This window comes from Lasioglossum baleicum, chromosome 5 (genome assembly GCF_051020765.1).
Source record: "Lasioglossum baleicum chromosome 5, iyLasBale1, whole genome shotgun sequence".
Lineage (NCBI taxonomy): Eukaryota > Metazoa > Arthropoda > Insecta > Hymenoptera > Halictidae > Lasioglossum > Lasioglossum baleicum.
Window position 1 is genome coordinate 18,639,860 of NC_134933.1, and position 24,886 is coordinate 18,664,745.

Sequence of the window (24,886 nt, forward strand, 5' to 3'; positions counted from 1 at the left end):
AAACTAGGTTTACGGCATCAATAAATAAGTAATTAATTAATCAATGTTCACATTGAAATTGAGTCAGTGTGAGGCTGCTTAATCGAGAGACGATGAGTGAAGGGGCCCAGAACGAGGTCAGATTCGAAGATGAAAGATCGAAGATAATTCCGCAGAGGTTCCGAGCGGTTTCACGCAGATTCGCGTCGATCGCCGACTCGATCATGGATCGCGAACCGTCTCGACGGTTCGTCGACGCTTCTCCGAGTGTCCTTTTTTCAATTAATCCAGGCAAAACCCGCTCGCGCAAGAGCCCTTCAACGAAACCGCGGGCACAGATCGATTTTAGCCATTCTCGCCTCGTAAACACCTGTCGAAAATACAAATACAGTCACGAACACCAAAGAGTCACACACAGAGGAAAATACAGAGACACGAAAATGCACAGAGACACATTCCAGCGATCTGTCCCAGCGACGCTTCTTCGCAACAGAAAGAGCTCGACAGCCAGGAGAAACAATCCTTTAACGAGACGATGTCTGAAGGAAATAAAGATACTGAGATTTTTTAAATCGAACGCGTCCTTTCCGAGACCCGAACTCTCTCACAATTATTCTCGTCGGACAGCTGTTCGTTGTATCGTTCACGTTGATCATCTTTTCGATCACGATTTTGATCATTAACCTCGACGATTAACCCATTTGCATCGTACAGTTCTAATTTACGGTGACAGTGATAGACCCGATGACACAGTTGCGCGGTATTGCAATCGAATTGCTCCAAGAATTATAATCGTCGAGTAATTCAGTTAGATTGGGCTCAATCGCATTGTAATTTGTTAGTCTGATCGTCGCGTTCGACAGAATTGCAATGCAATTTGTAGTTGTGATTATAATGTACAATGTAATTGCGTCGGATCGATGATTTTCGACAGAAAAGAATGATTATCATCGTAACAGTGATACATTCATAGATTGATATAATTAAACGAAAATGCACTGTAAAGTTTTCGACCGATTTCTTTAATAATTCAGTTACATTGCACTTCAAATATACATTAATCAATTACACTTACGATCACAGTAATGAGCAATTAAACTGATTGAAAACTTTGAATAACGCAATCCAATCACGACGTAATCGAATTTCCGCGAAATTGAAGTGCGATCGAATGAAATTGCAGTATAATTCAATTAGCACAGCTGTGCACACAAGATCTGAAATTTTTGTTCCATAAAATCTGTATTGATAGAATATTCGACACGAAATATCATTTAATTAGAGTGTTAGGTATACTAATTAATTCGTAGCCTTTTCCTCTCGATATTATACTTCATACTTTTCGAGATATTCGGCTGGAAAGTTTTCAAATGAACACCCTGTATGATATACATACGAAAAGCCATAGGTCCATATCAATAACCAATAAATAGAAATCGACGAATCGAAATGAAATAGCGATCGACGGAACTGTCGATTATTCGGTGTTTGACAATACAAAGTTACTTTTCGAGGAAAGTTTGTCGATGCAAATGGGTTGAGAGCCCGAGCCAGGAAATCGAGAAAGCAATAACCGGACACTGCGATTGGCGGGAGCGAAACCCCGGGAAATCGGCGAAGTGCAACGGGACGCGAATATCAATGACGAATAAGAAGGAGAAGTGATAAGGTACCAAACTAGTAAAGGGACGAGAGAGTCTCCAGTTTCTGATCAGTTGTTAATTTTCAGCGACGTGTATCGTCACCACGCGCGCACCATCCGTCACCACGAAACTTTAACGAGCTTCCTTTAGACCTTTGAACGGAGAAATGCACCGTTGCGCCTGCACGGGACGGTCTCCTATCAACACACTCGCTACTACACCTTCGAAATTTTTCCTCGATCGCGCAAGAAGCTTGTTAGCTGGACACGAATGTACTCGTCGTTCGTATTCATCTATGTTCTCTGGTGATTTTTCGTATTTGGCTTATCGTCTTGTTCGGGCAAATGTTTGTAAAAAGAGAACCACCTCTGATTTCATTCTGCGCTTCAAGATAGTCATTGAAATAGGAAAAGAATTAATAGTTCAGATCTTGTATTATTTATTCGAGGAGGAAATATATATCCGAAGACTGTGAATCTAATCAAGTTTCAAAATCTCTGCTTCAGTAGTTCCCGAATTAAATTTCGTCAAAATTTATGAAATCGTGATTCTAGCTCGTTCATTTATAGTCGGGGGATTTTATGCACTTCTAGCTTGCAAGTTATCTAAACTTGGTTCCGCTTAAATATTTGATGGCTTCAGCGTATTGGAACCTTAATTAAATTTCTAATAAGGAGTACAAATTTGTTCCTTGCTCCGTTTGGTTTAATTTTATTATTACTAATATTCGATAGAATCGAATACGAGCGACGATTTGGTAACTCTAGAGAGATTTGAAAAAATTTACTAAAAGCATCTAAACAGCCTCTGAAATTTCAGGAACTAATTGTCAATTTATACTATCATTTGAAGCAAAAAAGAAATTCGAGAATGAAGGGACTCGAATTCGGTCACTCTTTCACCAGTTCCAAAACAATCACATTTTCCTGCGCACGTGGAATGGACATCATGAAGTGGGGGTAGCAAGGGGGTTGCAATGACGAAATCAGTCGAATCAGTGAGTTGTCCGTGCAGGTGGGCGCCAGAAAGATCACATTCGACATCCCCCACACGACGACGCAGCAGACGCTCGACGACGCCCGCGTCCCCTACCCGGAAGAGAAGTGTTAGGGGGTTGGTGTCCTCGGCCTGTTCAGCGCCGAGGATCACAAACAGCAGGGACTCGCTTCCGGAAACGAGTCCCGCACCGGTTAGACCGCCGCAGTCCGTTGGATATTCACGCCGATGTACAGTCATCCTTGCACGGTTATCGACTAGAAAATTGTACGGCAACGTGTCGCCTTGACCTTAGGTACATCCACCATTGTATACATACATACGCGCACACGTGTACGTCGTGCAAATATCCGCACTTTGTGGTGTAGACGTACTTACAGGCTCTGCTACGTCTCACGTGCCAAATTTTGCCAAATTTTGCCAAATTTGCCTGCTAGTCCGAATAAGAAAGGAACGTTCTGTAAACATACGATAGACTCTCGCACAACGCGATCAAAAAATTGTTTAGGAAACACTGTATACATGTATTTTCTATGGCAGTAGGTATATAGATTCTTTTTTAAATATTGTGTTCATTTTTCTGTACATTTACCGTCATAACAGGCTCTGATCTTTACAATTGCACTGTCCAACAGCCAAAAAACTTTATTATGAAAGATATTGAAAAGATTCTGTTTAAACATGTTGTGTAAACAACTAAAATCAAACTCAAATTTCTCAAAAACTGTGCATCTAGGAGAAAGATTAAAGTGCAGATTCGGAATCAGCGCGGAAAACTATCGTATACAGTGACTGTGGTTTCCTATAAAACGTTTGCATATCTTGAGAAATATGAAAGTACTTATAAGTGTCACGTAATAGTCGCCATTGGATTTAATTTGTTTAGAACTGTCTGATACAGCGTTGAAGGATTCGTGTTTAGGAATGTTTCCTTTCTGTTTGGGCTTGTAGGACGTATTGGCAAAGTATGAGGTCTTCGCTTGGACAGTCTGTGCATTGTCGTCGGCTTTCTTGTCGGTGTGTACGTTTCCTACACGTGTCGTGCACCGGTTGGCGCGAGCACCAGGGGTTCCAGGCCTCTTCCGAGCTTTTGTTCCGCGCTCAAGACACCCGCTGAGCTTCCACACCTCGTAATCAGTCGACATCCACGCTGTCTGCTCACTGTTTGACCTCGCAGCCGTCTGGCCCGTGAAATCTGCACCGTTATTATGTCCAACGTTCTTCGAGTCGCTGGTTGTGTGCCACAAACAGTCCAAGCACGTCTGCGACATTTAATCATGACACATAACGAAGCAACGGAATTGGATACGATCCACGCCTAACTGTCTATACCTGACTTTTCTTTTAGGCTACTGGAAGTTTTAAGCACAGACTGGTATATTATCACGAAAATTATTTCTTTATATCGCACTGTCTGCAAAAATGACGCAACTCAAAGAACGCAATTTTCGAGTAATCACTACGAGAATGATGCCGAGTCACTCGTCACGTGATTATAAAAATCTCACTCATTTATCTACGTAATTTGGAGATCTCACTCATCCTCATAATTTTGATGCACCATAATTTTAAGAAAACTTTCGGGTCGCTATAGTTTCTGGTCGAAGGACACAAAATGGTGCTTTCTTCATTTCCGAAGTCACAATGCAGAAGCAGACTTTAGAAATAAAACGTGCTTGCATTCCAATCGAGGATTATCGCAGGACACTGCAGCTTTTGCTAGAGAAACAAATCTTTTACACACGTAGAACATTGTTATAAACCGAGCTTGCGCTCGAATACGACGGAGCTTACGGTCTGCTTGTCCAGTTCTCATTTAGGATGAAATTCTTCCGCTAAAGGAGCTGAGGATCGCTGAAAACTCTACTTACAGGACATAGTAGTGTTCGTAGAATCACTTTTCAATTTTCACTCCACTAAGAATGCAATTATGTATCCTAATTTTCAGTATGGGAAATAGTGCAACCACAATATTTCTGTGTCTCCTAAACAACGACAATTATTTAAAAAATTGCTGAAAGAAACATATCTTCAGCCTCTAACAATTTTTCACTGTTTCAGTAGCCAACAGTGAACCATGTTGAACAATTTTGATAGAGGTCAAACAGGTACCGACCGCATAGTCTTCAGGATATAGCAATGATCTTCTGAAATAACGTTTCAGTACCATTGAAAAGTCAGGTCTTCGCTATAACAATGAACCACTGCCGAAATGATCCCACAAAGTAGTATAGGACTCCAGCGACCAATGCGCTCGATCATGCGAATCGAAAGGGATCGAAAGCTCGCGTACACAAGCCGTTTCCACGGCAGCCAGACGAAGAGTTGAAATATTTCTTCGGGCGGAGTAAGTGTTCCTGAAACCGGTTCAACGTTTCGAAAGTTTACGAGAACTTCTCAATCCTCGGCACGCGTACGGTTGACTCGAGACAGAGAGGGAGAAAAGGAAAGGGAAAGCGAGAAGGGACGTTCCTCTCTCTCTCTCTCTCTCTCTCTCTCTCTCTCGTGGCTTTTCTCTCTCCCTCTCGCTTTTCGAGTCCGCTCGAGGTAGCAGTGGAGTCCCGGCAAATTTTCGTCAAGTGAAGAACTCCGAGAGCTCGAGAGTTCCCGGCTTAACGACTTCCCGCGAAAAATCTTGAAAAACCTTTCTCGAGAGAGGGAGAGGAGAGAATGGTACCGTTTAGAGCGAATGAATCCGCTCGAAACTTTCGACGGCTTAAAGGGGAGACACGCATGCGAAATTCTCGCGAACTCGAATCGAAATCTACTGTATCATAACTCGGTAAGAAAAATGAGAGAGCGGTCCGCCGAGTACTCTTCGCAGAAGTTGTTGGCATCCTCTGGCACGTCAATACCGGTTATTAAAATATCTGAGATTATACAAATATTTGAATGATTGACAATTTTGTTTGCCTCGCCAACGAGAATACATTCTCATTGAGTTGTACAAATTTATTCACGGCAAAATATTTATTGTTACGTACATTTAATTTGATTGTACACGCGCAGTAATAGGCTACATTTACCGTATTATTAAATTCTTTAAATGTCTATCGTTGGATCCACTTATCCGTGTTAAAAATGCACAAGATCCGCAGTCTATTAGTCAGAGTTCTCGCCGTTTAAGCTTTCGAAGCGCCTTCGAACCGCATCGAGCGAGTCGACAGCCCTCGAGATTCGTTATCAGCGGCGTCCTGCGGGGGATGATCGAAGGATAGGGGCTGGCAATTAACTAACTGGAACCGGTTAAAGGGTTGCTATACGCTCGAAGCAGCCGCGTGTCTGGCTGATGCGAGCTACCGGAAGCGTTTAAAGTCGAATAAACGTCCCCGGTTGACGTTTCTGTCGCGATCGACCGGTTGTGCGGCTGACGGGGGCACGTATCTCTCTCTCTCAGCATTCCCAGAGCAGAAGTTTCTATGGGAATTCTCCGCACGCCGGTATCATTTCGAAATTTCAACATCCAGCGGCGGCGGCAGCTGTCGTTCTTCACGGATCGAAACGAACAATTCTTTCAGCGAAATACACGTTTCTCCTAGGGTATATTCTTCCCGTTTTCTCTTCTCAGCATTCGTCAACGACAGAAAATTGCCCCATGTTTTTGGATCGACGTGTACGCACGTTTTTCATATCTTGTTACGAAGTTGGAGGACTTGTTCCGAGAAAATCGACTGCGATTACCGTCGGTCACGTTCCCTTTGATCATCTAAGACGCCTGCTAATTGGCACAACAAGTTGCCAGTTGAAAAGACGGCTTCCTTTCGCGCCGCTTTGTTCTTCGTGCCAGGGAACAACAAATCACACGCTCCGACAGCTCTCGTTTTAATATAATTGTTGCGCGTCCGAGGGTCTTCGAAAGATAGAGAGGTGTTCGAGAGGGTTAAGCTGATATATGGTCTATTTTTACGGTGATTCGACGAAATCATGCGTGAGGTTCACTGGAATTGTGAAGTCTCTAACGAGACTTTTTGGTCTCTATCATTTTAATTTCTAGCACACGCAGACGTTCTTAAGACATTCATCATTTTATAGAATATATGCGGGATGAGGCTCAATTATGATTAACGTGTTCCCAAACTAGTAAAGGCTTCAGGTCTCTCAAATTTCTAACTAATAGACAGTTTCGTTCGTAGAATGCTTTTCCGATCCAAAATTTATTGTATATATATGCGAAATTTCATTAGGCTTGCTTTAGAATAATGGATTATGAAAGGATCCGTTTAACGAGTATCGTTGGATCGGAGAATTTATTGTAGACGAGCAGAATTTCATCCTGAAATTAGCTAAAATGAGAGAGATTGCGGAAAAATCTCTTGACTTTATTTCACAGTTAAATTATATTGTGCGGAGGTGATCGTCAAGATTTCAACTAACAAGAAACGGAGGTGTCTCCAAAAAATCCATTGTGCCCGCGCAAAATGAAATCCCGAAACATTTTGGCAGCTCCTTAGATTTTATCGAATGTGTGAAAGTGTTTGTAACGTGTCTCTTCTACCAAGAAGAATCATAGGATTTGACTCCCTTTTGGTAGAGAAATGATTTAGATCGCGAAATATAAAATCACGGGCGATGGAATCCTTTACAGAGCCGTTCCCCATTCACATGTCCGCCGTGCACCCGCGGAATATCAAACCCGAAAACACCCGAAGCTTCGAAAGCTCGTGAACGATGCGCGATCGTGTATCGAACATCTCTTATTGACAGTAGTCGATTAATGGGAACAAACGTCGGAAAGGTGACTCGATGGTGTCGCGAGTCGAGCTACTACGAAGTCGAACCTCTTCCCCCTTTGGCTCGTGATAACGAGATGACGTGATTGGCTTCGTATCCGGTCGATGGGTAAACGTGACACGGGATAAATGTGACGTCGCGTCGATCAGATTGCCAAACCCTCACTCCGACATCCACTATAATTTCGCCTTGATAATATAACACGAGTTGCTTTCATGAATAACGCATAGCCGAAGGAACAACCGGAGCCTGTAGTGGAGAATCCGCTTCAGATCAGCCAGGCAAGAGAAACTAAATTGAAATCCTTAAGTGTTCGAAAATGCTCCGCCAACTCACCTGCCCAGTTGTCGGCCCATGAACCAGAGCACCATCTTCTAAGGATCACCCACACCCCCCTCTGTTCTTTTTCGACGTGACCCCATGCCAATCGGGGGCCCATAACCCCTGGTTCTCTCTATACTCTGGAAACGAGGGCTCAAACGTCGACGGTGCAAGCGAGACGCGAAAATCGCCTTCAAATCGAAAAATCAAATAGCTATAACAATTATTCTACATAATTACGGACTGGGGAATTTCAGTAACTTGCAATTCTCACGGTAAATAGTTCTTCAAGCGTTTCTTTTGTGGCGCTCTATCATTATTTCAAATGTGACGATCACAGATGTTCGAGAACTCACAGATGTATCCACAGAAAAATGGTAACCCGAATGTTTGTTTTTAATGATGAAATAAGAGTCTTTCACAGCTGCAGCGAGAGGGAAACGCGAAAATTACAAAATGTCACCATTCATCGAACCGAATGCGAATATTTGATTGATAGATTGTCGAGGCTCGCGGGATTCTCTGCAGAATTTCGTGCGCCGATTGATTCGCTGGGAATCTCGCGCGATGAATCGGAGAACGAGATTTATAAGTTTACAAGGTCCGAATCAGTGAAAAATTGTGACGTCCGTCCGCTTGCATCTACTCGATATTCAGGCCACTCGACTTCTATTTTTGGGCATCGGTGTTGGTTATTGTTCCCGAGTTTTGCTCCGTTTGATCGTTATTGGAAACTGATTTGATTGAGATTGATTGGTTATATATATATATAAAAACTCTATACGTATATAAATATATAAATATATAAATAGTCAGTACGATTAAACACATCTGTTGTACATAATCTTTTGTGAGTCATGTGTTACGTTGTTCAAGAATCGTGACGTTGAAGAGATTGTGGAGGAGGAGCTAGCGAATTCAACGAGTACCTAATCAAAATTATTCGAAAACTCATTCGGAAATGTCTGTGAAGAGAAGATTGATGGCTGCTCTGTTGACCCATTGGAAGCGGTGAAAGGACATTGCCAACAATGTCAATTAGACAAAATAAGAAACGAAGAAGGTTATTATTATTATTTATTTATTGCTTTAAACCATATAAGCTTTTAGCATATGCAATTGTACAATATATGATTATGTTACAATAAGGCTCAGTGTCCAGGCTTACAACTACCTCATTGAAATTAAATTTTAATTCAGCACACATCTTAATGACATCAAAAATAATAACGAAGAAGGTTTAAAATATCGCAATAGGGTGGCTCCTATTTTCGACTTTCGAATTTCTTTTAAGACACCCCCGAGGATGATTCCAAATAATTAAAAAAAATGTGTGTGCAAAGTTTAAGACTTATTAGATGTTCGAGAAAAACGATTTTATGAGCATTAAATTAATTATTTTAATGTTTAATGGTCTTGGGGCACGTTTTCCCGTTATCCGATCGAGCTGAATCTTCGCACAGATTTCTTTTTTAATTATTTGGAACAACCCTGAGGGTGTGGTAAAAGAAATTGCTCGGTCGAAAATAAGAGCCACCCCAGTATCGCATGTTTTCAAAATTTTACCTCTGCGAATCGTCGATTACGAACAAATTCGGAATCGCTCTCGGCGGCCACAGAGCCACTCGACAAATGGTTTAAATAATAAATTCTCATCGGCAAACCGAATCGTCGCGACGGCCGCTTCCATGGGTCATTAAAGGTCGAAGCAACAGCTCGGCGATAATTAATCACGGAAGAGAGGTATCGATCGCGATCGAAAGAAAACACGTGTCACGTTGAAATTCGAGGCCTCCTCTGCGCCCCCTGTCCCAATTGTTCGCGAGAATTAATTATTCCGGAGGAAGTTAGACCCGGTCAGCTGAGAGGATTAATCGCGGAGTGGTAGCAGTCTGTCGGCCCGCCTCGTTTACGGCCAGTGATATGATTATTAATCGATCGGCGTGATAACGGAACGAGTGTACGCGCGTTTCGATGGAGGAGAGACCTGGTCTAGAAGCCGGTTCATCTGATTATTTTCGAGCGTTCGGTTAGGCCGTAATTATCGGGCCAGCCTGTGTTCGTATCGACGTCACTCGCCAACATCGTGAAATTAATTACCGTTCAACAGGTAAGTCGCCAATGGAGCACGGCTGTAAACGTCGCGGCGAGACAGGCTATCGTTTGTCAATTTTTACGGCCGGCCCGTAGCGGCCTGTTAATTGCTCGTTTGCCGGCGAAACGACGCGATGTTAGCATCCACAAACGCTCGGAGGACTGTTAGGCACTGATTTGAACTGGTTCCGAACAGACACGGCTCCCGGTGATGGTGGGCGTGTACATAGGAAATTGAGTATGCGTTCCTGGAACCAGCGTGTTGTAGTTGTATTCGGTATTCGGATTTTCCGACCCGGTAATATTTCTTTTGTTGGCGATGTTTTCTCGGCCGATGTTTATCTCGGTTTAAGAGAGTTTGACAAGGTTTGACTGCATTTGGTAACTTGTAGACTGCTTAATGAAGGACATTAAAATTTTACTTTAATATAAAAATGTAAATACAGTATATAAGGTATTGAAGAGTTAAATTGTTGAGTGAAGGGTTTGAGGAAGTTTGATGAGGTCCGATTACGTATTGAACGTCTCGCAGAATTTTTAATTTTATTTTTAGAGCAAAATGCCAGCATATGTCGACTTCGATATAAGATTATGAACGATATCTAATTGCACATCTCCGTAACTTAAGAGCGAAAATCGTGGGATGCTAACATCAAAAGTCGTCGAAAATGATAAAAATATGCCTCCTCGGAAGTTTTCCATCGCCAGATTGCGTACACTGTACATACGACTGTAAATTATGTACCATAAGTCGTCGCTCATTGTGTGTGTGGTCTCTTCCTGTAGAAACAGTTCTCGTCCGTCCAAGGTAAGGCCCAACCGTCTAAACTGTTTCTTTGTATCTGCCTTTTCTTTAATGGTTACGCTCCCCATTTGCCCCCCCCCCCCCACTATTCAATTGTACCGAGAAAGCCTGCAAGTTCGGATTAGACATTCTTTTTTGGGACATGTTGTTGATTCGGTTCTCTGTTACTCGTTTCTTGGCACTGTTCCTCCTCCACCACTCTTGTTTCTTGGACTTGTTTGAATGCGAACCACTTCACGACCTTCAGACACGATTCGTGCTCGACGGATTCGTTCGATACTAGAATTTATTGTCTGCCGGGGCAGAGTGGTTCGGTTTTCGCTCTGGGGACTCGGCGGGGATTCGAACGATATCATTATCTCCCCTTACTCCCCCATATTTTTGGCTGTTCACTCGCAGTGCCGTACTCATTCTTGCCTTTTATCCTTCTTTCTTCGGTCTCTGTTTATTTTCTGTTCTTATACTGCTTCCTCTTTCTATTTATACGCTTCCTCTCAGTTATTTATACTCCCATGCTCCACTTTTTCTCGCTTCTGTTTCTACCGTCTACTTTTGCTACCCTTAGGAATTTTTCTTTATCTCTATGCATATATTATACGACTTTCTCTTTGGCACTATCTACTCGCCGTCTCACGTTCTACTCAAATACACTTTTTACTTTCGATGCTGAACACTGTTACATAATTTTCTATTTTCACGCGTATAATTATCCCTTATTTTTTATTCTCTTCTCATAGAATTCGGTCTCCGCTGATACTCCCACGCTATACTCTTTTTCGCTTCTTTTTCTCTACTGCCTAATTTTACCACTCTTAAATATTATCTCTTTTCTTCTCTGCTCATATGCTCCTTCATTTGATCTACTTTTCTACTTTCTGCACTCCCTACATTCCCTACCCATTCTTTTATCATGTATTTATTCGGTATTCACTTATTTATTTCTCCCTCTACTTTATACTTTCTTTTTCCTCTCTCCGTTCATATAATATTTACACTCCACTCCTACACTTCCTACCGACTCATCTTCAAAGCCATCCACTCTGCTCTGTCAACTAATTCTTTTTAATTCACTGAATCTTTTTAATTGCGCAAAGGAAAGATGAGGATTCTGACAAACGTTTTCCTCGACCATCCCCTCCACTACCGTTCTACTGATTATTATCAAACGACGATCGTGTACAGGGTGTCTCATCCGATTTTGACATTTTGATTTCTGGCTATTGTTACTCGTAGCAAAAAATGTTTCAGTGGAGGCTTGAATGGTATCGAGTGGAGCATATTATGATGTTATTAGTTTTTTTCGTGAATCGATTGATTCATTTAAAAATACCTCATTCCATTAAAAAAACAAAATTGACCTTGATATGACCTTCACGTGTACACTCACAAAAACACTAATGACATCAGAATATGCTCCACTCGATACTATTCAGGCCTCCGCTGAAACATTTTCTGCTACGAGTAACAATATCGAGAAAACAAGATGACAAAATCGGGTGAGACTTATTCCTGTATATCGTTGAAAATTGCATGGAAACCAGCCTGATCGGCAGTTTCTTGCTATGTGATTGTTCACCTCTAATTAATCTACTTTCTTTCAGTGAAATCGTGTCCACATAAACAAGTTTCCAACTTAATTGCATAAAAACGACTTTCCAGTTTCGAAGGCGATAAAACTGTACTGATAAAATCTACTCTGTTATGTTCAGGGATTTCATTAATTAAGGGGACGTGATTTGGAAGTTGATGCCTGTCGTCTGTAGACTGCGAATCTTTATGCAACCTATTTCCATAATGCACTCTATAAAAATTTGAAAAAGTGATTCGGGAAAGTCTACAGAATCTTTTACTGTAAAGAACGATTCAATATCTTTTATAATACCACCACAATATTTGTTTAAAGTTGAAGAATATATTTTTTTTTTCGAAGTCTTGTTTCTCAAGAACTGTTCGTCTAGGAGAAAAATTAAGGGCAGTTTCAGAATCAGCGCACAAAACTCTATAAGTACCACCATCACAATGTAATTGTGAAACAAATTTGTTGCTGGACAGTGTTATTAAACGATACTTTAACTTACTTTTGGCACACACACACACACACCAAATTTTGTATATTTAGTATAGAAAGATCAATATCTTGATAAATCTTCAGATCAATGTGATTATCGTGATAAATTTTGTTTTCAACATTACCATTAAATATGTAATCAACTTGTTTATTTTTATAAGTGAATAAATATTACTATTATCGTGATATCATTATTGAAAGTATGAGTATTAACTTACTTTTGTTATCCACTGTACATTGTTATACCCTTGAAGTTCCAAATAGTGCTAAAGTCCTCATAAACTGCTATATCGGTCACTGTGAGATTGTACGTGTTCCACACTATTTCGAAGTTTTCGCATAAAGATTCGCAGTCCAGCCATTTGTTTCTCCTAACGTGAAAGCAGCGGCAAGCAGTTCCAGCTTCAAATCTGCTCTCCGCGGGATATCTACGGCTTGAATTCGCGCCGGAACACCTGCTACTTTTCCGAAATGAAAATTCCGCGAGCCGTTGCCCACCTTTGCGCTTTGGAGACCTCCTCGTCCATTACAGTTTCCCCGGGCATTCAAACAAAAATCCCAAAGAAATTGCGAATTCGAGTCTCTGCGCGGGCGAAAGGCAATCGCGTTTGAATTAATCCGCCGGCAAATTGCTTTACGCGGAACCGGCCGCGGTGGGTCAACAGCGTGATCCGATTCGCACGCCCGAAAAATCGGAACGGCTCCGCTCTTTTCTCTTTTTTTTTAATAATTCATAATTCGCGCTTCGACGCGACGCCGAGAACTCGCCTCGGGGAGAATCCCCCCCGTTCGCGTAATCCGTTTACGTGCGATGACGTCATGCCGCTTCATCAATTTTTCCGCATTGTCCAAACGCGCCCATTAATGCGCGTTCCGCGCAAAATAGCGTGCCGATCCGCCACCGGTTTATCGATTTCGTTCGAACACGACGGGTTTATTCTCGATCCTTCGAATATACACTCCGCAATATTTCAGAGCGAGCTAGATTAAATATAATTTGTAAAATATTATTTTTGTTCGATGTTTTGCAAAATCAGGTGTTCCGAATAATCGAACTACTTGAACGCTCGCCGGTCGAAATTTTGCAGGATGTTAGTTCTCAAGATGCAGAACAATTCGTGCAAGTTTCAAAAAATTCTACTACGAATATTTGCTACGACGCAACGCCCGAATTCCAATAGTGTTCACCGATCTTTCTCGAACTTACCGAGTTCATTCTGTACTCTATATAAACTTACACTCTGCAAAACTTCAGACGCCTAGATCAATTAGTTCGCAAGCTATTAATTATGAAAGTTCCAGAACATCGCGCGGAATGGGTCGGCACCTTGATTCTGATACCTTGCAAACAATCTTATCTACATAGTTGAAATTTGTGCAGAATATTACTCTTGAAGACACAGAACAAGCCCCGTAAGTTGCAGATACATTTCCAACTTCGTGCAAAATCAAGCACGATTTCACCTTCGAAAATTCGCGGTAACGTCGCCGTTTGATACATTTTACACTGTTGCTCTAAACGCGTAAGATTACGTTTCTTAAATCCGCTGACTTCATTGTACACTTTAAGAGCTCGTGTTCTACAAAATTTCAGTCGCCTGGATCGATTAATCTGCGAGCTTATCAATTATCAAAGTTGCGTCGCGTCGCTTGCAATATCTCGCAGACTACTAGGCCTTTTTTCTGGTAAGGATGATGGAAAAAATGCATTTTGCGTACACCCTTGAAGGGGGTAGCGTGGGGCTCAGGGGATCGGATGGTCGGATCCCCACTACCCACTAAAAAATCTTTCCTCGCACATCTGTAGGCTATGTGGAGGGGCCGGCCCCCGCTCTTCGCATTTCTCCCGGCCGTTTGATGTACGAGAGCTAAGCCCACACCTGTTCTTGTCTATCACGCAGACTGCTAGGCCTAGGTTGCCAAAATTTTGCGGACTTTTCGCTCTGAAAGTTCGGGATCGAAGGATGCGTTTCACGATTGGTCCGTGAGGGAGGACGACCTTGTGGCGTTCGATTGATCGCGTTCCTAGGGATCATGACGCTCGGGGAACGGATTGCTGCCCGTGACACGAATTAATTAAATTTAATTAAACGGGCCAATTCAGCGGCAACTCGGTGATTCCGGCGAGTTGGCCAACGCGCGCAATCAACAGTCGTGAAAATCGAATCTCGCGTTACTCCGGGAGGGAACCATCTATCGGAGAGAACGTTGAAATCGCAAATCGAGGTACCACCCATCCAACATCGTATGTAGACACCCGTTCTATAGTTAGAAAGCCCTAACAGAGAGGAGGTTTCGTTACACGACAGGAAACATGACGAACTGTTGAGGTTAATGGAAGCTCCTAGATCACGATCCGAGGATCCAGCATCTCGGCACAGTGGTGCTGAGGTAGACGCACTTCTGAGAGCGCACCTCTCGAATTAGTTTCACGATTTTTCTACTCGATGGACCACGTCGAGGATCTGACAGTCAATCCGAGCATTCGGAAGTCAGGGAAATGTAGGATCTATATTGTAGATCACTAATATTTATATTCCGTGTCATCCAAATGAGCGATTTTTGGATTGCTGGTGGGCTGGACTTTCGAACAGTGTGTTTTCTCATTTTGCGACTGCTTTGACACGCAGTATAATCGATATTTTTTGAGATTTTTATGGTTGAAGTATAGTTTGATACTCTATTTGAAGTATATTATAGTTGATCTTTATTATAGTGACAGTCACTTTTTCACTGATTTGTAGAAATCGATGAACGAAGAGAAAACACGAAAGTTGAGAATGGAAAGAAGAATCGCTAGAGGAAATTATTCGAAACAGACATTGTAGAAGAGCATTTTTCTCAAAATTGATAGGTCGGTGTTTATCAGGATCTCTTATCGGATACACTACAAACAATAGTGATTCGTTTCAATCACGAATGTCTTGAAAAATATTGAAACCACACAAAATGATAAAATCTACTACTCGAAATGAAATCAGCAAGCATAAAAAATCATTTGTCATTATAAATCGTCAATTGTAGCAATAAAATATAGAAATCCGAGTTCCCTATGTTCACCGACGACAGTGAATAGCCTCACCAATATTGAGAGCGTAGAAAGAGGCTCAATATATCCAAGACTAGAAACAGGACGCCTTTTTAAACACGAAAATATTACTTGAGATATATAAAGATTCCTATAAAGTAATTTATTCTTCGACCTCCTGATTGAGCATGACCCCTTAAAAATATGTGACTCTATTATTCCGGTGCAGCCTTGTCTACACACTCCTAATTTCATGGGGGAACATGTTCAAGTTTCATAAAACGATTTCGATGAAACTTTGGGAAGAAAGGAATCTCTTAGAGAAATGGTCAATATGCATATATATTGTTTATAAATCGTTGTCCATGACCAAAATTTGAAAACAGTGTTTGTGAAATATCTTGGAGAATAGAAGAGAGTAAATTTTATTTTTCACTCAAATATATTTCCGATTATACGAGTATGAAGAAGTATTATGAACTAAATAATTATTGTTGCAAGAAAAACAGAAAATTAGAGACAGATGTCTCTTGCAGAAGTCATTACTCGACCTGCCATTTCAGAAACATATTTTGAACTCAATCTTTAAGCGCTGTTTTCACCTAACATGAACAATGAAGAAAAATACAGGGTGTCCCAGAGAAATGTATACACACTTCAACGCCTGACACTTAATCTTCACCCCTTTTAGGTTCAACCAAGTAGCTACCTTCCAGGTTGAAAGTGTGTATACATTTTCCGGGCATGCTACAGATGTCGAATATTGTTCGAAGAGCCACTGGCCGGATAAATTTTGACAAAAATCGTCTGTTATGCAACTTGAATACGTTTCGGATGATTGAAACCGTCCTGAACGTGTTGGAACGGTGCGCACGTCCTCTCGACTCGCCCCGGAATGAGTCCATCGTTAGAGGATCTGTCTCTAGTGTAGCCGAACCGTGGTTTAACATAGTAACGTGGGTTGCATCGATCCTGTGCAACCTGGTGGAGCGGTGCGACGCCTGTGCGTAGCCCCCTCCGTAGCTAAAATAGGCCCAATCCGTAGATCAGACCGTAGGGTAGGCGTGCCTAGCGTGCAACAATGTAGTGTGTGCTTGTCGTGTGGATTTCAGCAGGCGTACAGTCAGTACATCCCGGCGACAAGGGCCCAAGTATCGGGCGCCCAGGGGGGGCAGACCGGGGCTGCGATGGACGGGACTTACCTCGTCGAGGCCTCGTTCTAACTTCCTTAAAAAAAAATTATTACGTTGCCTGACACAGAAACCAAAATCACCAAAAAAAAAACAACAACAACAACAAACAAACCGTCAAAATAACAAAAAAATAGAGAACTCGAGACACCGAGCTCATCGGAACGAGACCTAACGAAGGCTATAAACCAAAAAAAAAAAAAACAAAACACGCTGTAAAAAGAAAGAAAGGTAACGCGAGATACGTTTTCAGAGGGGCCGGAGACAAAATTTCGTTCTCCGCTCCCGGAGAAGAACAAAAAAAAAAGACGGAGGACAAATAAATTAAGCAAACAAAAAATAAATAAATAAATAACAGACAAATAAAATGTGTAGAGAAAACAAAATATAGAGAGTAAGGATTTAAGACACGAGAAAATTCCGAATAAATAAATAAAGAAATAAAAAAACACACACACAGTGCGACACTATTGCGAGAACAACTTAAATCAATCGAAATTCTTGTTATTTCCTCATATCCGCCACCGTGAACCGTTCACCGATCCACCGTGGAACGCTTGGACCTCGACAAACAAAACAACGTTTACGATGACGCCCGCAACCGTCTCTCTTCTCGTCATCTGCGGCCGTCTCGCCTGTATCATCGTGTGATCATCGTCATCGTCCGTCCGCCATCGTCGTGTTTATCATCCCCGGCGACCTTTCTATTCTTCTGACACCATCCTTCTCCGTTTTCTTCACCTGATCGCGCGCACGCGCCGCTACGAGAAACTAACGATTTACGTCGATAACATGGGAACACGCACTACGACTTCGACGACGAACGTTCCTGAAACGAATGTATATATATACATATATGTGAAATGAAAAAAAATATACAACGTTCGGACGAAACAACAACGCAATTTGGTTCGGCGTGAAACCGTGCGGAATTCGTAACGAACCCGATGGGACCTCTCTCGCGCGGCTCTCTCTCTTCTTCTCTTGCTCGCTCCCACGCTTGGAATCTCGTGGGCAACGAAAATCAAATAACGAATAAAAATAAATATATATGTCTGTGTGTATATATATATATATCTATATATATATATATAAATCAAATAAAAACAACGCGCGAACGACGCTATCAACGTTGGAAACGAATTGGAACACCGGTGGCGCGCGCACACGCGTTGAAAAATACCATTACACCGAAACGCCGCCGGACACGCACGAATCCGCCATATTCTAGAGCTTGTCGTATCAGATCACCACGAACGAGAGCAAGGATAGAGTGGTGCTCGTTTACGGAGACCGTATAGAAGTGCGGAAAAAGGTAAAAAGAACACCCGCGCTACGCGGAAACCGTTTTCACCGGTTACGCCGATGATAATATGTATAATTATTTGTACGCTGTACACTATGTTGTGGATCGTTTCGGTGTCTGTTTTGTACGGCCACACGGTGGCGCGTTTGCTGGAATACCTGGTCAACATTCATCATTGTGTACGACGAGTTTGTAACGACCATGAATTCGAATTACTTTTTCAATAATTGTTTGGTTTATTTCCGAAAATATCTGCTCCTGTGGAATTTTTGTATAGTGGGAAGCAACGTTGCCTTTTGAAATCTTTCTTCTTAAACCTTTGCACTCCTTTGTCGACATCAGAGAACGAAAAATGTAAATAGAATGGGCTTTTAAATGTATTTGGTTGTTTCTTTATTTATTTGATTGTCTTATTTTTTTAGTTAAAAACTACGACAAAGCTTGAGTAATATTTAATGTAATTAGTAAACATGATTGTTTAAAATAAGTAGCAGTCAAGGAACTGTCCTTTGAAGTTAATTTCAAATAAAACACTTAACATAGTAGGTAGTTGTTGGCAAGAAACTTGGAAAATAATTCGGAGTGCACAGGGTTAAGACGTTCACTACCGCAGATGTGCTCTTCAAAGACATTACTAATCAGAGTAATTTAATACTTGCAGAATAAAGAAGACTTAACGGTGAGTCACTTAACGCTTTAGCTACCGGAAGCCTATTAATAGGATTTTCAATAATTGTACTGTACCTCAAGAAAGCATAGAAATTTTCTTTTACATTGCAATCTTAATTGAAACTACAGTAAATCCTCTATAAACTCTTTAGGAGACATTAAGGAAGTGAATCCGAACTGCATTTGATGCAGTCATGTGCAACAAATCTGTTCCAGTGACAAAAAGCTGCTGGTATTGAATTTTGGCCAGGTTTTTTGGGGAAAATGCACCACTGTGGAGCGGCGGCGTGCGATCCACGCGATTTCCGAGTGATAAACGATCGTATGCACCAACTGGGCTATTTGTTGATAACGGAAAAAGTATGGCAACAGGAAAATTTAGAGGTTTCCTCTATACGCATAGCAGTACGTAATCGCAAGGTACAGTAGATCCTCGATTATCCGAAACTAAACAGGGAACGATGAAAGTTTGAAGAACAGAACAGTTATTTAGTTACAATATTAGCTCTAATTTTTATTTATTTGCACAATAGTGTTGTGTATGGATCACCGTAGTTTGGGCAATTCACACGTGCTGGATAATCGAGGTCCTACAGTATGGGATCGCAATGATAAATTAAATTTCATTGAAAATTTCATTTTACGTCTCCCTGTTACACTTCTGGGTTTGTTTGCAACAATTGCAAGAGACAGTGGTTAATTAGAAATGTACTGGGTCTTTCCACGAGTAGTGTAAATCTGTTTTCATATTTTTCAGAGGAGAAACACAAAAAACAGTAGACTTCTATTGCTCTGTAGATTACGGAAAATGAAAATATATAGAGCACTAGTTTTAATTGTGTTTTCTGCTTTTCGAATTGTGTCTTTTTACAAGAGAGTACCCAACGAGACAAACAATGACAAGCTGCAGATTTGAAGAACAATTTTTAAAGAACCATAAGATTCACAAATTGGCACGGTGTACACGATCGCGCGTTATGGTGCGTTCACATCAAACGAACGAATTCCACCTCGTGTCTCTCTTCCCCCAAAACTTGTCCTTTCTTATTATAAACAATGAGAAATTATTGGTCATTCGACCGAGATAGATTTACTGTTGAAAAGATTAATATATACAAAAGCTGCCCATTCCCAATCAATGATGTACATATAAATATTTTTGTTTTTAAGTTTCTTTTTCCGTTTTTGAAGTTCTTTGAATTTCGTCGAAGTGGAGGATGAGAAATATTCGTTTGGTTGATCTAAACGCAGCATGATTGTTTCGCGGGACGCGTGGTCGCGCGCTCGTACAAACCTCCACGATGTTTTCTAAGATGTGTATAAGATGTGTGGCCGTTGGGAGGATATGAGGCAGCTTTTCTTGTCCTTCGACGCCAGGATCAGGACGAAGGACACACGAAGGCCTCCCCATGCATCCCCTTGGTGGTCTCTCGAATATATCGTGCCGCGTGGCTGATCCCTGGATTGGCTTCTGGGTGTCTGCTTTCCCCGAAAAACACTTTCTTCCCGAGACCAAGCTTCTTCTTCTTCTTCTTCTGGTCACCTGACTTTCCAACAGGGCTTCACACTCTCCTCAAACTGTTTCAAACTGTTATACAAACGTTCCAGCCGAAACAGTTATAAGTGGACTGCTACTCTTTATGCAGTATACAAATGTTCTGCATTGACTGTGGGAAGCAGGAGTAAAATAAAAATTAATCTCATCCTTTAATGATCTTTTTGCATTAAAAACAGCATTACAATATTCTTAAATTTTTCGAATCTTTTACCGTTGTACATTTCACCCAGCCAATTTCTTCAGAAATGCATAAAAACTCGCAGTCTAGTTATGAGAAACATTTACTCGGAACAACTGTCACGCCGAATCGAAATTTTCAACTATTATCTGTTTCGATTGCTATAACAATTCTGCAGAACGTATGTACTGAAATATACAGTAATCTACAACTGCAATTTTTATTTTCTATAAAGATCCGCCAGTCTAATAATTACCGACATCAATCTCGTAAAACTACATACCAGAATAAATTCCAGAATCATTCTGGAATTGAATATGAAATCGACGAAAAGTAGAACCGGAACGCACGATAGTTGAATGCTTCAGTTCTCCATGCCAGTTAATCGGAATAAATGTTCATCGTAGCTGTTCAAAAGATCAAAGTTATACCAGTTTAAGCAGCCCTGTTTTCCGCCCTTCATCCCCCTACTACGATTTCTTCTCTATTCCTACTTTAATTTTTTCTTTTCGACAGATCTCTGTCCATTCTTACGAATCGCTTCCGCTTTTCTTGATCCACGTTATTCTTGGTCCGGTTTCCCTTTCGTAGAGCTCTTACGCGAAACCGGAAGTCCACGCAGACACGAAGCTACCCTCCTGGCATGGTGCCCATCCACTATTCCACCCCCACAACGCGTTGCGGCTGATTTTCTTGATCTGGCTTCTGACGAATGCATTCTCGCGCGAGACCGGCTTCTCTGCCAAGCCAACTGCGTCTGCATCTTGATGCACTGCTGCTGAAAAGTTTGCGAGCATCCTGTTATCGACGGTTTTACCCTTGCGTTGCGGAAAGCTGTCATGCTCGCGTCTGTGCGCGTATCGATACTTTCTCGCGCTTTCAAAACTCGAAGAGAACAAAAATCTTGAAACAACAACATTAGAGATTTTCCATACAAGTTCAGAGCTTGTCAAGTCAATCTGTGAACATTTAATGACAATTTATCAGATGATTGCGTAATGAAAATAAAGTTCAATGGTTACATTTTAAAGATTGTTTAAAGGTTTGATTAAGGATTGGTTGAATTAAAATTAAATAATGTTCAAATTTTCTACAATTAGAAAACAATGGTGACTATATTAATAAAGTTTATTCTTTAAAATTTAATCATTGAATTTTATTTTCAAATCGGGCACGAACTTTTGCAATCATCTAATATAAAGTGCGTCATATTTAATTCTTATTTGTTCCTCTTACGTGACTGCTACACTTTATTTTAATCTAATTTGCAAATAAAATGTTAATTTATAAATACAATTAAAAATAGCTCAGATTTTGTTGATGAACTTTGAAGTGCTGCTAAAATTAAGACAATAAATATTCCAATGAAGTTAGAAATAAAATTCAGAATAAAAATTCTAATGGAAAAGAATCTAAAAGAGAATGTATCTCTTCTTCTAGCAATTTTCATAAATCGAACATGACAGAACAATATCTTCAGATGTGTCTGATGTCCTGACAGTTTTTCATTTCATCTATTTTGATTGCGAGGAGCGTTGAGGAGCTAGTCAAACAATTTCGCCGTGAGATCCTCGGTTTAATAATAACGTTAATTAAATTCCACAAGCCGAGAACTTTTTGCGAATTGCCGGCTGTCGACGATTCGGCACTGAATAATTCCGCAACAATTACCCCGTCGGATCGAGTGGTTCTCGCCGCGGGCAGCGCGAGCACTCGTCAATGTTTGATCGAAGGATCGATAGCTCGCTATTCGATAAGCAACGGCAAACTTTTGAGGGGCAGGGCGCGACCCCATCCCCCAAGCGACTGCGAGTCTGGTTTATTTTATTTTAGCGAGCTTCCCACCGAGCATTGTTGCGTTTAGGACGGCCGACAATCGAAACACGCCTTGTACACAGAGGGAAAGAGAGATTAGGTTTCCCATTTAGTGGAGTGTTCGGCTTCCGGGGAAGCAGGGACGACGAGAATCGCGAAGCTCCGCGACGAGGAAGCTTCCTCCTTTTGTTCGGAAGCTTGGTAGATTGTCACAATGCTGAAGAAATACCGGGGACAAAGAGCCGCGACATGTTTCTTCCCCTAAAATAGCTGTCAACCGGACCCCTTTGTTCGATTCCGCCGCCGCCGCCGCCGCCGTCTCACGGAACGATGAGCCTCTACTACTGTCTTCGCCGATTGTCTCGGCGACTGTTGCTTTAACGAGCGCTTGAACCCGGCTTCCGTTCAATCAGGATTGCGTCGAGTTAACGAACGATGGTTCTCTTTGAACGTTTTTCGAAATAATTACATTTCTATTTGTCCGGGCCTCGTGAAGCTACAATTTGCGAATTTTTTTAGAGAATATCAGATAACATGCCTCTACGAAATCTGGCAGACTTATTTGCACATATTCTCACCATGCCTATGAATTTTTATAGATCGCTGTCGTGAGAACTGTCGTAGCTATGCACCAAGGGAGGTGAACATCCCAGCACACATGAATACTTTGATGTTAATTGGTCGATACAGTCTCCTGGTGAATAATTACCATAATTTTGGTGACAGCAATGTAGAAAAATTCGGAAATCTAGCTGAAATATGTATGAACAACTCTGTAAAGTTTCATAACGATGCGGCAAGTAGATCGTTAAAAAAATATGATAATTCCTTCACAGTTCTAATGAATTATTAACAGGCTGACTAATGGAACTTGCTCGGCGAATAATTAGTAGCCTTTTGGAGAAAGCCAGACACATTCAGAAGCATTTGGAAATATAGTTGGAACATGAATGGACAAATGTTATACTCTTTGAACATTTTTTGGAGCATTGCTTCCATTGCATTTCATGATGGCTCGAAACGATTATCGACGAGAAAACAAATAACTCGGCTTCCCCGAGTACAAGACAGATTGGCGATCGATCGCTTCTTTGCGTTTAAGCGGCTCGAAGTTGAATTGTTTATTAGCGGAAATCACTTTCCAGTGATTACTCTTCATCGATCTATACTTTTGTTCGCGGATATCCTGACTGACTGACTGACTGACTGACTGATGGTATTAGATTGTCGTTCATTGATATCGCCGGTAACTTGGAAGTAATTGCTGTTGTTCTTACCACCCTTTGGAAATATTACAAATCGAATTGTACCTTAAATTGCAAACTACGGTACGTACACTTGAAATCTCAAATGCATTGAATGAATAATGTACAATTTATTAGATAACTATTCTATTGGAGAACGACGTACAGGGAGAGTCACCCATCGTATGAGCCCCATTTTACCATTCAACTTTGTTCTCAAGACACTTAATGTATCTTTGAAAACAACAAAGATATTTCAGGTGATAACGTTAGGTGTCTCGCCCTGTATATCGTTGTAGCCGTACGCCATTTTATGATGAACATGGATCACAAAGAAATATTTTCGTACTCTCCAAAGATTATATATAGTAGAATCCTAATTAAATATTCTTCACTTTACCTTTCACTCTCTTCAAAAAAATTGTACAATTTCTGGAAAACATACACCCGTAGTAACAGGCACATTCACTCTAAACGGAGGGAAGCGTTTCGGTAAAACACGGTGAACAACGGTGACTGTTATCGAAAATTTGTTGGGGTTCTGAATGCGTTAATAAAGCCAGCAATCTCATCCGCGTGGCGACAGCCGGTGATTAATGTGTTCCGCCGTGAAAGACGGTAGTTCGTGCATCGCGAGCGATTCACCGTTGCAACGCGATGCAACGCACACCCTGCCCCTTCAGTTATACCCACCCTCGCCGGTTATCCCGTATCCGCAGCCTCTCCTAATGCGTTTTCCTTGTATTATGTTTAATGCAACGCGAACGTGCCCTGTTCTTCCACTCTCGCTCTCTTCTTCTCTTATTCCTTTAGCACAGCCGCGATTTTTCGCAACCCGAAACGCTTTTCTCCGGCCACGGAAAATCCGTCTCTCAATTGCGGAAGTGGCTACGGAAAGACACGTACTGTTTTTATTCCATTGCACCGACGCGACGCGACGACTCCTCCGTGGACGTTGCACTGGAAAAATCTTTGATCGCTTTTCTAGTCATCGGAAACCTCGCATTTGGATTTGTACACTGTGTTTCATGTGTTCGATTATGCGGATCTTGGAAAGTGCACATTTTTTGGCGAAATTGCAAAGGCGTTGATAAATATGATGAAATTGTTCCGCTTTGGAGGAGTAGCCGTAAGGCGAAGATTAACGATCCCCAAGATTTATTTTCAAGATCTGCTGACAGTGTTCAAGTTTCTCGCGTCTTCAAGCAACTTCAGCCATTTTAATTTTCCAATTCCGGAGTCAGCTGAAAGGGTCCATTAG

At 41.5% G+C, this 24,886-nt stretch overlaps 1 protein-coding gene across 4 annotated transcripts in view; it reads left to right on the plus strand.

Moving 5' to 3' along the window:
* Positions 1-24,886, plus strand: part of Shal (potassium voltage-gated channel protein Shal) — a 181,468-nt gene that overhangs the window by 134,267 nt on the left and 22,315 nt on the right. The window contains exon 5 of one of the 4 annotated variants that reach the window (XM_076423706.1): positions 18,087-18,170. The exons of 1 other annotated variant lie outside the window; for it this stretch is intronic. In XM_076423706.1, the coding sequence (XP_076279821.1) occupies positions 18,087-18,170 (84 nt within the window). Of the gene's footprint in view, positions 1-7,579; positions 7,631-16,777; positions 16,953-18,086; positions 18,171-24,886 lie in introns of those variants that run through there. 2 more of the 4 variants (XM_076423707.1, XM_076423709.1) reach the window with 2 other exon arrangements.